The sequence below is a fragment of the Pinus tabuliformis genome, chromosome 2_2 (genome assembly GCF_031772625.1).
Source record: "Pinus tabuliformis cultivar Carrire ecotype Pingquan chromosome 2_2, CPIR1, whole genome shotgun sequence".
NCBI classification, from domain to species: Eukaryota; Viridiplantae; Streptophyta; class Pinopsida; order Pinales; family Pinaceae; genus Pinus; species Pinus tabuliformis.
The window spans coordinates 1,089,167,593-1,089,181,007 of NC_142300.1; the positions used below are offsets into that span (position 1 = coordinate 1,089,167,593).

The following is a 13,415-nucleotide window of genomic DNA, read 5'->3' on the forward strand; positions in this document are numbered from 1 at the left end:
AACCATATTATCCCATAAAATTGGCAAAGAACACAATAAATTAAGTGCATTGATCTTCGTCATAAATGTTAATATCAACCAACCATTACTGACTTACCACAGTGTTAATAGCATTTAGATGATCTATCCCATAATGCCTTGGTTGTAGCTTCTCTTGAAATGTTCAGTGACTTTAACTCTGAAAGATACAACTAGAATGTAGCCTTTTCCTTCATATCCAACTTTGTCTAGTATTTCCCTGATATACCCTTAGGTGTAGTACCAAGATTCACAACAACCCACTATTCTTTGTCTACAAAAAGGTCCTCCACCTTGAGATTCCATAATTCAAAACTTTTCCAATTAAATTCCTCAATCTTGATTTTAGAACTATGCACCATTTTCTTTCAACATAAGACTCACTACTATAACTTTGCCATTTACAATACAATATATAACGTTCTACAACATCTAAAACATTGATCCATTATCCAGATTAGATTCCTTAACCAAAATAATATTATAATGAGTTGAAAAACACCAAAAACAACCAAAAAAAAAAAAAGGGTGCTCTAGCATGCCTAGCAAAATGTGCAATGCATGGAGTTAATCATGCAAAGAATATAAGACATTCCCAGCACAAATTTCAAGCCTTTAATGGTAGACAATGTGAATCAATAAGAATTTCTTAATCTCCTAATTAAGTTACGCCGTAATACTTCTTTAGTTGATGTAAAAGTGGCCAGCCTAATAACCCTAAAGTTTATTTAGATAGTCATTTTCTTAGAATAATAATAAATAAAGTTATTCTAGAAGATAGGTATTCCCTTGGAGATAGATTGCCTTTGCCACATCCTTGTCATTGTGATTATCCTTTCATTATTGGTCTAGGAGACATGGCATGTTGAAATAAAGCTATAGAGGTTATATGTCACTATGTCTCTCATCTATAATGTAATTTTCTTTTCCGTATTAATAAAATTGTTTTGGAGGACAATTGTTGAAATTAACATGGTATCATAGCCATGGAAATGAGATGCCCATGATGATGAAAAGGCTATGGACATGACAAGGTCATAGTTCTGAATCATTAAGACTAAAGCTTAAGCCTAGATTTCTTCATCCAAAAAAGAAACATCTTCAACGAGGTATTTCTTTTGTTAGTTAAAATTAGGAACGTTACTTATAATTATGAAATATTGATTTAGGAAAGGTCATTGTTTTCAGTTAAGTATAGATCTATTGTAATATGTAAAAAATTACTAAGCAATTATAGATCTAGTTTTGCATCTCTAGAAAGATAAAGGGTCAATCTAACTAATAACATTGAATCAAGCAGGTCCTGCTTCATCAGGTTGTAATGGTGAAACTATAGCGGGGCACGTGTTGTTCCCAAGAAATTGCACTGTTGTTGTTCTACGTACCAATGGAAAATGACTTGAATATAATGGAATAAACTACCCAGGAATGCAACAGAGACATTATTTCCACTAAACTGTAGATTGTTAGTTTTCCCCTCCCAATTTTATCTAGCCGGCTGAAACTAATCATCATGCCACCAGATTCAATCCATATGTTACAAGGGGAAGTAGGAGAGAAGTCGAGTTTGTTGCAAATCCTACCAACTGCACTATTGTGGAACTGTAATATATCACACTATTGATGCCTGAAAATTGTAGAAAAATCTGAATCCTGACTCCCAACAGTAAGTGCAAACTAAATTTCTTTCTCGTTTCAGAGATCACCGTATCGAAATTTGCTATTCTGCTCCTTTTCAACCTTAACCGATTCTTTCAGTGCTTTAGCTTGAACTTCAAACTTCTAACTTGCCGAATAGATCTTGTTTAGAAGGGTTTGAGCTACCTCTTCTCCTTCCTTTCTGCACAACCATCAAGTAGATTTGGGGATGAATATAATCAATATAAATTGTAGACCTGAAGGAATAATTGCAACTCCAAGCATCCATCTCCATGTCCCTAGTGCCTTCATGAAAGCATAAATGGTAACATACGACAAGAACTGACCACTACTTAGGAAAAATTCACTGAGATTATGCAATGCTCCCCTCACTTTGGTAGGTGAAATTTCAAAGATATATAAAGAAGAGGATATTGAAGTTACACCTACACCAACCCTACCAGTAATCTCCCCACTATGAGCACAAGAAGATTCAGTGCAAGGCCCATCAAAATTGCTCCTACAAAGAAAAAGGATGTCTTTGTTGATCAATGTTCCTTGATCAATATATGTAAATCCTTTCAACTTCTTTTTACACTGTTAATTTTATGCATTACCAATTTACCCCTTAGTTTCTTTCCATCCTTGAGAAAATGCGGAAGAACAAGCATATCAAATTCTTTGCATAATATATTACCGTAACACTACACTTGGAAAAATTTCAAGTGTAAATGTGGATAATTCTATTTCTCAACCTCCGCATTTTCATGTCCTACATTGCTCCAAACACTAACAAAATATTCCTAAGTTCCATAAGTTTGCACACTTAAAAAAACACTTGGATTACAATCAATAAAAAGGCACTAAAAACTTATATTGATTCAGAATGTGTACATCCTTTCGACTTCTTTTTACATTGTTAATTTTATGCATTACCAATTTACCCCTTAGTTTCTTTCCAGCCTTGAGAAAATACGGAAGAACAAGCATATCAAATTCTTTGCATAATATATTACCGTAACACTACACTCGGAAAAATTTCAAGTGTAAATGTGGATAATTCTATTTCTCAACCTCCGCATTTTCATGTCCTACATTGCTCCAAACACTACCAAAATATTCCTAAGTTCCATAAGTTTGCACACTTAGAAAAACACTTGGATTACAATCAATAAAAAGGCACTAAAAACTTATATTGATTCAGATTTATCAAACATAAGAACCAAAGTCTCAAGATGTAACATTCTTTGACCAGTTTTGTCAAGATATTTGTTAGTGCATCGAGGAAGGAAAGCTAGAACAAATTCTTTCTTGCTGAAAAGGCAGTGCAATGATCAATCATGTACTGATTTATAAATATGCAGCTGACGTGGTAAAAGATGCTTCCTTGATACTATGTGTCTTCATACAACACCCTTCATGCATTTCTAACTGATTCTCCTACAATCAGAGATGTCCTTTCACATCTGCAAATTGAAATTTGGCACAGAGACTTCATCCAACAGCAAAGAATTTTCCATTTCTGTGCATTTAGAAAAACACCCATCTGGCAAACTCATATTTAAGGTGCTTCTATATCTTCCCACTTTGGTCCAAAACACTTGCCCTTAAAGATTTTATGCAACACTTCAAATAGATGTAGTAGGCAGCTATATCTCTCTGTGTGCGCATGTGCTCTTACCAATACACGATAAAAAAGAGGAACATGAGGACGGCTGGCATGGAGAAATGTACAACTCAAATAAATTATAGCAATAACTACAAGTTTCCAAGAGTATAATTGCTTAAGAGCCACCAATCATATTGCATCGAGCGACTATTGTCTGGAAGTCCTCAAGGCTTAGCTACAAAAGAGAGAAACAACGTATCTTAAATTTCACTGCAGCCTAACTCTTTCAGAAATCATAAGAACATTTTAAGCACACCGGTAAAAGATCATAAGAAAGAACGCTATTATGGCTTTCAAGATTACTGTCAGACATAACATTTAAATATCTTTCACCTGTCCATCGCAATCCTTGTCAAAAGGGTTGATCATTTCATTTAACTCCTGTTTGCTCCATGTAAAATCATGGGTTAGTGCAACTCTCTCCAAGTCTCGCATTGAAATTTTCCCCTTGCCTGCTTCTGTGGAGCAGTAACATGAAACAGTATTAGAGAATTTGTAAAACAATTTCAGGAAGTGATATTAAAAGTAAAATTGTACAGATCATCCAATGTGTCAACCAGGTTCCTTCCCTCCCCCTCTCTGTCGTACATACATAGCTGCATCAGAAACCAAGCAAATTTTGGATGTGCAATGAGTATTGACAATTTTATTATGAATAGACGTATCCTTATAATGAGCATTCAAATGTTTATAATTGTCCGATGTTTGATGCTCTTTCTCACTCTCACACACACACAACAAACATGTAGACTGGCATTTCCCTGTTCGCTAAAAAATTTTACATGGCATTTTAGAACCCATGGATTACATCTGTTTCCGCATTCCAAACAACAAAGCTTTGGTTCATTTTTTTTTATCAACCTTACTTTCAGAGATTTGGAAGGAAGAAATCAATCCGTGACAACAGCAGGGATCTCTTCAGGCTGCAATGCAAAGCCTTAATATTGCATTCTTGAGTTTGAAGGATGGAAATTTGAATTAAAGGTTATCCTTTTTCAAGCTCCTAAAAAGGTCAATGAAAGACTGTTTCCATAGAAATTGTATTGAATCAACAACCTACGAATGGATTGATCGAATTCGGGTCTCTGTGAGCACCATGCTTTTAAAAGTATAGATGCATAGGTTTTTCTATCCCCCTTTCAACGACACCTGCACCTGCCAAAACCGTGTCACTTTTCTAGGTCTTACTATTGCTGCCACTTGCAAGACTCAACCTAACCTCCTCCTGAGTGAAATCGCTCCACAAATGATCCTAGCTCAGTATGGTATCTCATCCATTAATCACTTGAACAAATACATCCCACTGCTTTGAGAACCCATTCAAGGCAGTTCTCACCAGCTCATCATCTCCTAGTTTCTCTCCGACAGCTGCTAACTCATCCTTTACAAGTCTTACCCTAGTGAGGTAGCTAAAAATGTCTTCTCCTTTGCTCATCCAAGTATTTCTCAGCTTCCTGTTCACGGTAGCATTCTGAAACAAATTTAGGATGCCAACCCACATCTTCTTAGCTATATCCAACTCTGCAATATGGGGAACAATATGATCCTTGACCCCACATACGCATCTTCCTTCTTGTATGCAAAAAGTTGTGCTGCATCTGCCGGCATGGCTACAACACTGGTCACATATTCCTTGAGACCATTTTCTTCCCGAAACAATAAAATCCTGGCTTTGCAGACACCAAAGTTAAATGCACCATCCAATCTGTCCTGATCTCTCAATCCAGTGGAAGACATTTTTCTGAAACACTCGAAAATATAAGCAAACCCCAAATAAATCTGAAGAAATAAATCTGGGTTTTATAAACCCTCAGTATTCTCTTCTTGTACCCTGCGCTAAGCTTCTTCTGCCCTCAGATCTCCTCTGATACCATGTGAAAATTCTATTGCATTTAATCTGGTTATTATGCTCCTATCTTTTACAGATTATTTGTCCCATTAAATTATTTACTGCAAATACTAAATAAAACACAACTACAAATTTCACCAATAAATAAACCACGAGAATAAAACATCACATAAAATAAAACCGATATTTTTTGGACGAATTGTCCCTGGAAAAACTCCAGAGGTGGGACAACCAGTTCTGCAGATGAGGATTTAATTCTTCAGCAAATTGAAAATGTACATAAACTGCCTTCTCGACACTAGCAAAGCTTCAGCAAATTTATCTTCACTTCAACTGACCAAATTAAACTGGAAAACTGAAGCTCTTCCTCTGCAAATTAATTCAGCCTCAACTGGACAACTTGCACTTCCTCTTTGAATTCGCACCACCCACTGAGAATGCACACTAGCCCTCCCAGAAATTTGCACTGCCTCCGGGAAATATATCACACAAGTTTTTCTGCCTCCAGCAAATCGATCTGACAACTGGCAATCGAAACTGTGTCTCCGGCAACTCCCTCTGGCAAACTGGCAACTTGCACTGGTAATCTGTAGAATAATTCGGTCTCCTTTTGTCTCTCAGAAAACTGGAATCACTGTAAAGAATTTTCTCTAGCAAATCTCTCCTCAATTTCTCCTGCTAAAACCCTTATCGTTGGTGTCTTCCACACTATCACTGGACATCACTTCACTCTGAATAATGTCTCCAAGAGCCCCATCGATTTTCTCTTATAATCTCTCATTGGCAAATCCATGGTCACAGTCTAAACAAAATCGATGGCTAAGATCATCTTGACCTCATCAAGTCACTTTTCTAGAAGTCACTAGAGGGAAGTTGACTTGTCTCAATTAATATTGATTAAATAACCCATTCCCCTAAGTTTGACCTAGGAAAATAATTAAAACCTTATCGAGCTACACTAACTAACATGGGGTTGGGAAAGAGTCCATCGAGGGGAGGGGGGCATGGGATGCTAAGGGGAGACCTGAGATCTCACTGTTCTACTATCAGAAATACTCTAGAACTCGCCTTGTCGCTTGTTGCTCCAATCAGATGGATCAACCTGAAAGTACAGTGTGATCATTCGAATCATCCTCGAGTGTGTTCTTCACAGAAAAACTTGGATTGGTGCAGAATTCCTTCCCCACTAACAGGGAGTGTTGATGATTGTAGCTTGAAATAGAACTTCCACACAGGTTTTGTGTCAAACATGCGTGAAGTTGTCAGATGTCCTTTCTATTTTGTAATTCACTTTATTAAAGTTAATTTTATTAAAGTGAAAATCCTTTTAATTATAAATTATGAGAATTCTAATAAAGTGTAATTTAATTACACTAGTGATTTAGATGAATCTCAACCATTGATATTAATTAAGATTTAGATTTAATCTCAACCACTGATCTCAAAGTGGGATAAAGGGTGAGGAAGATTCAGTTGTTAACCCAAAAATTATAAAGGTGAGATAAAAGGAAAAAGTGACATAGTAGCTCAGTTGCACAGTAAGACATAGGAGTTCACTCAGTGTGCAAGCCAAGGAAGAGAAAGAAGACAGTGCAGAAAATGTCAAGGGAGTCATACTCAACCAAATCACAGGGCAGCCATACAAATTTCGTGGCATCTGTACGAGGTCATATGCAGTAGGAGATTGACCTAGCAAGGGGTTGTACAATATCAACACAAAGGCTATAGATACAGAAGTTGGAGAAGTCAGGGCGCATAGGTTTTACCCAGCCATACGAATCAGCCGTATAGGGAGCTGTAAGAATCAGCCACACGTAAGGCAGCTGGAGAAATCAGGGCACATAGCTTTTACCCAGCCATACAAATAGGTCGTGTAGGGAGCCATAAAAATCAGTCATACAAAGCCATACAGCCACCTGGTAGAGGAGGATTGCTGCAATTTTCAGTTTTCCAGTGGGCAAGTTTTCCACAGTTGTGGAGCCCTTGTAAGTTTTGAAAAAGTTAATGAAAAAGTTATTCTAAGGGCAGTAAAATTTTGCCTGTGTATCTCGAAAAATATTTTTGCTTCCACCGATTTATTTCTAGCCATTGGGTGATTAATTCTATGATCAGAATTTTTTTGTTTAGGATAAAAAATGAGCAAGTCATCGTGCTTGAGATCATAAGGAAATTCTTCACCTAGAGTTTAGACAATAAAAATTTTCAATCTCTACTAGCACATGAGATGAAGTGTCTAGACTCTAGAGAGTAGGAGCTGATATACCATTGTAAACGAGCACAGGTGTATGATTGAATGTAGAAGAGAAGGTTGGGTCTAAGAAGTTGGAACAAATATTTTGTCAATTCAACATCACACCCAAACAAATGTGTCTCTAAGGTAGGTACCCTAAATGAGTAAAAACAGGCAATACTCAGCAAACTGATAACAGAGTTCACCCATATGGACTACATCTCTGGCTCTGCTTCAGTTGGCAAACCAATCCATTCCGAAGGGATGCAAAGTACATCATTTCACCTCTTTACATCATTAATGGCCTTAAATCTAAAAAATTGTCTCTAGTATCCTCTAAGAAGATAAAAATGGCCTTTTCCTACAATAAATGAACTCAGGCTTCTCTATTCTCCCAATAACAGGCCTTTTTGCCGCTGATTGAATCCTGTAACCCAATCTGCTACCTTTTATTATTTCGAGAGCATTGTTGAACCAAGAGGCCCTTCAAATGTGAATGTAAGGCAAACTAACTGATACCTGTCTTCATATTTAGAAAAACTGTTCCTCTTGCTCGTTTTTTTACCATAGAAACAAACTACATAATGTTTCAGGGCATAGATAGTTGTATTCCATGGTATTACAGATTATTCACAAATGTGTGGCAGATTTGCATACAGAGGTGTTAACTGAGAAGAAAACTAGTATTCTGATTTGATTTCAATGCTCGAATGCAAAATAAATAGTCACAGTAGACTGTCTAGGCATTCACTACATCAATATGATTAACACAGCCACAGACTGAAGAAGTGGAGTTGGAGTGCATATGAGGCAATCTAGATTCTAAACAGAAGAAGATCCTCTGCCATGGCTGTTAGTTTTTGTAGCAATGGATGTGTTCCAGCGACGAAATTTGGTGGAGAGGCTAGAATACATGAGATCTCCAAAACCCAGAAATCATTTCTGGAAATTCTGCCTAGAAGTGTTTCAATTATATTATTAACCGCTTTTTAAATATTTCCTAAGTCTAAACTAGGGAATATGGTTAATTAATCCACATTAATTGAGATAAGGCGAGAATGATTTAGAAACTCACACGGATCAATCCAGAGATGATCCTAACCATTGATTAAGTTTTAATTTTGGTCGTTGGTGCTCCAACAGTGGATTATAAAAGGAGGTCGATGTGGTGATGGAGGATACACCAGTACAAATACTCAATTGCCCAAGGAGTTCAATTTTCTCAATAGCAATAGCTCAGCAGAGAAAATAGAGCCAGAGGGTGAGTAGTAGGTGGAAGCTAAGTCACCAGGTTCGAGTTCGAGTTCGAGTTCGAGGACCTTGAAATTCGAATAAAGTTCGGCAACTCAAATTTTGTCGATAAAATTCGACATAAAATTCGACATATAGAAATTGTATGCCTCTTACTTCAATATTAAATGTTTTTATATTCCAAATTAAAAAATGTCAAATTTACTATTAGTTTATATCTTATACTAATCTTTTACAATACTTTATATTCAAAATTACTACTTCTACTTAGAATTTACTCCTCAATAAATAACAAATAATATATTGAGCATTACAATACATTTAGATTCATACAGGTTTAAAATGAATAATAATAATTTTGAATTAAATGATATATAATTCAAATAAATATTCTAGGAATTCATTATGTTATCTTAAATGTTACAGGGAAAATTATTAAAAATAAATTAAATCATAAATGGAGAGAAAAAATCATAAATCGTGGTTTCAAGTTAGGTAAAATGGATTTGATTGTCATATACTTATTATAATGATAAAACTATTAAAATATACATAACGTATTTAATAAAATTAAATATATGATTTTAGAAAATAATAACGTGATGAATATAATTATTTAATTATATAATCATCATTATATATTATTGAGAATATGAGGAAAACGAAAGTGGGTTATATTAAAAAATATATTATATGTTTTTGTTAAGCCTTCAAGGTGTAGAGTCTATGGCGTCTGCGGCGGCAATGAAAACGTAAACAACCGTCAACGAAACCCGAGCCCGTCGTAGTCTCTGTCTCAGTGTCTTGTAGACTGTAGTCTCTGTCGTGCGTCTGCGGCGGCAATGACAACAACAACGAAACCAATGAAACGGAAACCTAAGCTAAAACAGCAGCACCCATACCCGCGGCGCGAAAAAAACGAATTTTAACGCATCTAAACGAATTTCAACGATTTTAATGGCGAATTTAATCGACAGAAATTCGAATACGCCATGAAATTCGAATACGGCATGAAATACGGCGAACTGGAACGAACAAATTCGAATGAGCTTGAAATACGGCGAACTTCGAATTTTATGGATTAAATACGCCGTATCCGGTGACTAAGGGTGGAAGAGGAGGGTAGCAGCATTCCGGGAGCAAGGTTTCCAATCCCCGGAAAATGCAAAGGAAGGAAGGCTGAAATTCTCATAGGGCCAGCATAAGCTTTGTGTAGAGGGTGATGCAAGATGCTGAGCGCAGAGGCTAGGAAGGTAATTTCGGAGGCAGAAATTAGCTGTGGGGTGAGAAAAATTCTCATAATAATTTTGCCAGTGTTTTCCTTAGATTAGATTGTCAGTTGGGCATCTAAATTATTGTACTCAGAATTTTTGCTGAAGAATAATAATAAAACCCTCATTTGTTGCACCGGTTTTTCCACATTGGGTTTTTCCGGGGATAACTGTCCAAAAATAACTGTCAAAATTCTTGTGTGTGTGCTAGAATTTCTCAGTTTTCAATATTTTATTTTTCGTGGTATTTTTATGGGGAGAATTGCAATTGTGATTTTATTCGTTGTTTGTCGTAGCAAATAAACAGCATAATTCAATTTTCAGTTAGAAGAATATTTTCCAGTTCTTGCAATAGATAAAAATTTCACATGGTATCAGAGCACAGTTGATCAGCCGGAGAGCTCAGAGGCGAAAAGAAGGAATTTCACTGCTTAGTGTGAGCAGCAAGCCGAAATTCCCAAGGGTGGTGTAGTCTTTTTCCAGGGGGGCAAATTACTTAAGGAAGACCGATTTTTCTGAGGGGCAAAAAAATGTGATCCTTCCAGATCGAGTGATTCCAAAGGGAAAGGAAGCAGCTCAGATTATTTCGTTGGTTAGGTCTCTAGCTGGACGTAAAGTTTTTTTTTTGCCACAGTTCGCTAGAGCAAAGCCAACGTCAGTTTGGAAAAGAGATATAGCACACTATAAATTCTTCAACATAACCGTGGACAAAAGTAACATTCAGGAGACTTTAAATTTTTCCTCCAGATTGGAGGACGAATTTGCTTGCTTATCAGGATCAGCTTCTGTGTCTGGTGTATAGACAGTGGAGCATCAGCTCACATGACAAGGGTTAGATAATATTTCTCTAGCTACAAGGAGGAGCAGATGGACTTCCAAATTACTATGGGAAACAGAAATAAATGTACGCTAGTTGAGAGAGGTACCATAGATTTTCAAAGGGAGTCAGGCGCAAGCAATAGTGCTACATATGTATTGCATGTGCCAATATTGGCTATGAACCTAATTTCAGTATCCCAGTTACAGGATAAGTGTTATGATATTCACTTCAAAGGGAAGAAAATGTATGTCAAACACACAAGCTGGAAAAATGTAAGACAGATTGGAGTTCAAACTAACAGATAAAAATTACAGATTGATTATCCAATGGCACTAATAGGCAGTGATAGTAGCAGTGGGAAGGAGTTGAATGAGTTATGGCATAGGAGAATGGGACATCTACACCATGGAGCACTCAGGATGCTCAGAGAAACAGTAACAGGAGTTCCAAAACTTGGCACAGAACACGATGATGTGTGCAGAGGATGCGTACTTGGGAAATATGCTAAGGCAACATTTCCAAGAAGTGATAGCAGAGTTGATGGCGTGTTAGGACTCATACATTCAGATATTTGCGGCTCGATGTCCACTAGAGCTCTCAGCGGTGCCGAATATTTTGTCACCTTTATTGATGACCATTCTAGGAAAACTTGGATCTACTTCTTGAAGACCAAAGATGAGGTCTTCAATCGTTTCAAAGAGTTTAAAGCTCTCGTGGAGAATGTGATAGGGAAGAAGATCAAGGTGCTTCGCTCAGATAATGGTGGAGAATATATTGATAAAGACTTCACAGATTTTTGTGCGAAGGAAGGCATCAATAGAGAATAGACAACTCCATATAATCCACAACAGAATGGTGTAGCGAGACAGAAAAACAGAACCATTGTTGGAGCTGCAAAGGCTATGTTATATGACCAAGATCTACCTAGATTTCTATGGGCAGAGGCATGTAACACGGCAGTATATATTCAGAACAGGACTCCTCATAGAGCATTGGGGAAGAAAACGCCAAAAGGAGTCTTCACAAGGAAGAAGCCAGAAGTTAGCCACTTCAGAATTTTTGGCAGCATTGCTTATTGCCACGTGCCAGATGATAAACATACCAAATTGGATCAGATTGTAGAGAAGGGGTTCTTCGTTGGGTACAGCAAAACCTCAAAGGCATACAAAATCTACATTCCTAGTAATAGGAAGATTGTAGTAAGGCGAAACGTGAAGTTCATGGAGGACCAAGCTTTCAGGAGATCTCATGAGATGCCTGCACGTGATCAGAATCAGTTAGCAAAAACTCCTTAGATCCAGCAACGAGGCAGGCACAGGCGCAGCCAGTGGAACAGCTAGGAGGACAGTGACAACGATAGAGTACTGTGACTAGTATCAGTATTTCCTCAAGTGCAGGGATTTCTCGATAGATGGAGCAGCAGAGGCAGGATGAGGAGGAGTTGGCTGAACCTCCCACAACTAGTGGTTGAGCCAACAGAGAGGTTTGTCAAACATTGGGAGATGCGTAGGAGTTTATTGGAACTCCTAAGACGAACAAAAGACAGCACAGACAACCTAATAGGTACCAAGCATTGGTAGCTCAAGTTGCTGAACCTTTCAGCTTTTAGGAGGCCGCACAGCATCAGGTATGGGTATGTCATGGTAGAAGAGTATAGCTCTATCATGACGAATGATGTTTGGGAGGTAGGGCTAAGGCCGGAAGACAAATCAGTTGTAGGTTCTAGACGGAACTACAAGATCAAATATGTTGCACACGGCAGTGTGGAGAAATACAAGGCTAGGTTTGCAGCAAAGGGGTATGCACAGAAAGAAGGGATAGATTATGAGGAGACATTCGCCCCAGTTGCCAGATACACTTCTATCCGGTCATTTGTTCCCTAGCAACTCAGATGGGATGGCAAATTCACCAGATGGACGTCAATACAGCTTTCTTGAATGGGATGATAGAGGAAGAAGTGTACATAGAACAGCCAGAGGGCTTCGAGACTTATAAGAGGTGCACTCATGTGTGCAGACTGAAGAAAGCTCTATACGGACTCAAGTAGGCACCCAAGGCATGGTATGGTAGGATTGACAACTACTTTCAACAGATGGGATTCGTCAAGAGTGACGCAGATCCCAACCTTTACTATTTGATGGTAGAGGTGTTGGGGGAAAAAGTATCTAATGCAGAATGCCTCTATCCCACTCTGAAGGTGATAGTACTTCAGCAACAACAGAATGAAAAGCTATTCAAAGTTTCTTCTTTATGAGATGAGAGAGGGAAGAAAAGGATGATCTACTAACCATTATCTTACGCTAATAGTCGGTCCAGTCTTCACTCCTTGCCGCTTGCTCCTAGCTCCTCGTTCTTTTACCGGCTCAGCTACACACAGATCCTGTAAAAGCACAAGAAAAGGAAACTACAAGAAGCATACATCCATAATCGATTATAGGATTAGCATAAATCAAATATACAAGCATCTATTCATCATAAAGACACATGCATATAGAAGAACCTCAAATACTTTATTGATAATAGAAGTAAAGTTCTGAGAGAGTTACAACCACAATGGGCCCAATCCAGCAACACCTCCCAGCTGAAAGAAATCTCCTCTTCACCTCCTTCAAGCAAAACACCCAATAGCTCTATACACAAACCAACAGCGCTTCCTTACTTGCACAAAA

General features: G+C 37.7%; 1 protein-coding gene across 1 annotated transcript in view; it reads right to left on the bottom strand.

Annotated features, from left to right (window-relative positions):
* Positions 1-2,828: 2,828 nt before the first annotated feature.
* LOC149197186 (uncharacterized) overlaps positions 2,829-13,415 on the bottom strand; it is a 135,529-nt gene continuing 124,942 nt past the window's right edge. Inside the window, exons 5-6 of the mRNA XM_089405753.1 lie at positions 3,659-3,783; positions 2,829-3,500 (exon numbers count right to left, since the gene is read on the bottom strand). Coding sequence (XP_089261879.1) covers positions 3,441-3,500; positions 3,659-3,783 — 185 coding nt within the window. The 3' untranslated portion in view covers positions 2,829-3,440. The remainder of the gene's footprint in view (positions 3,501-3,658; positions 3,784-13,415) is intronic.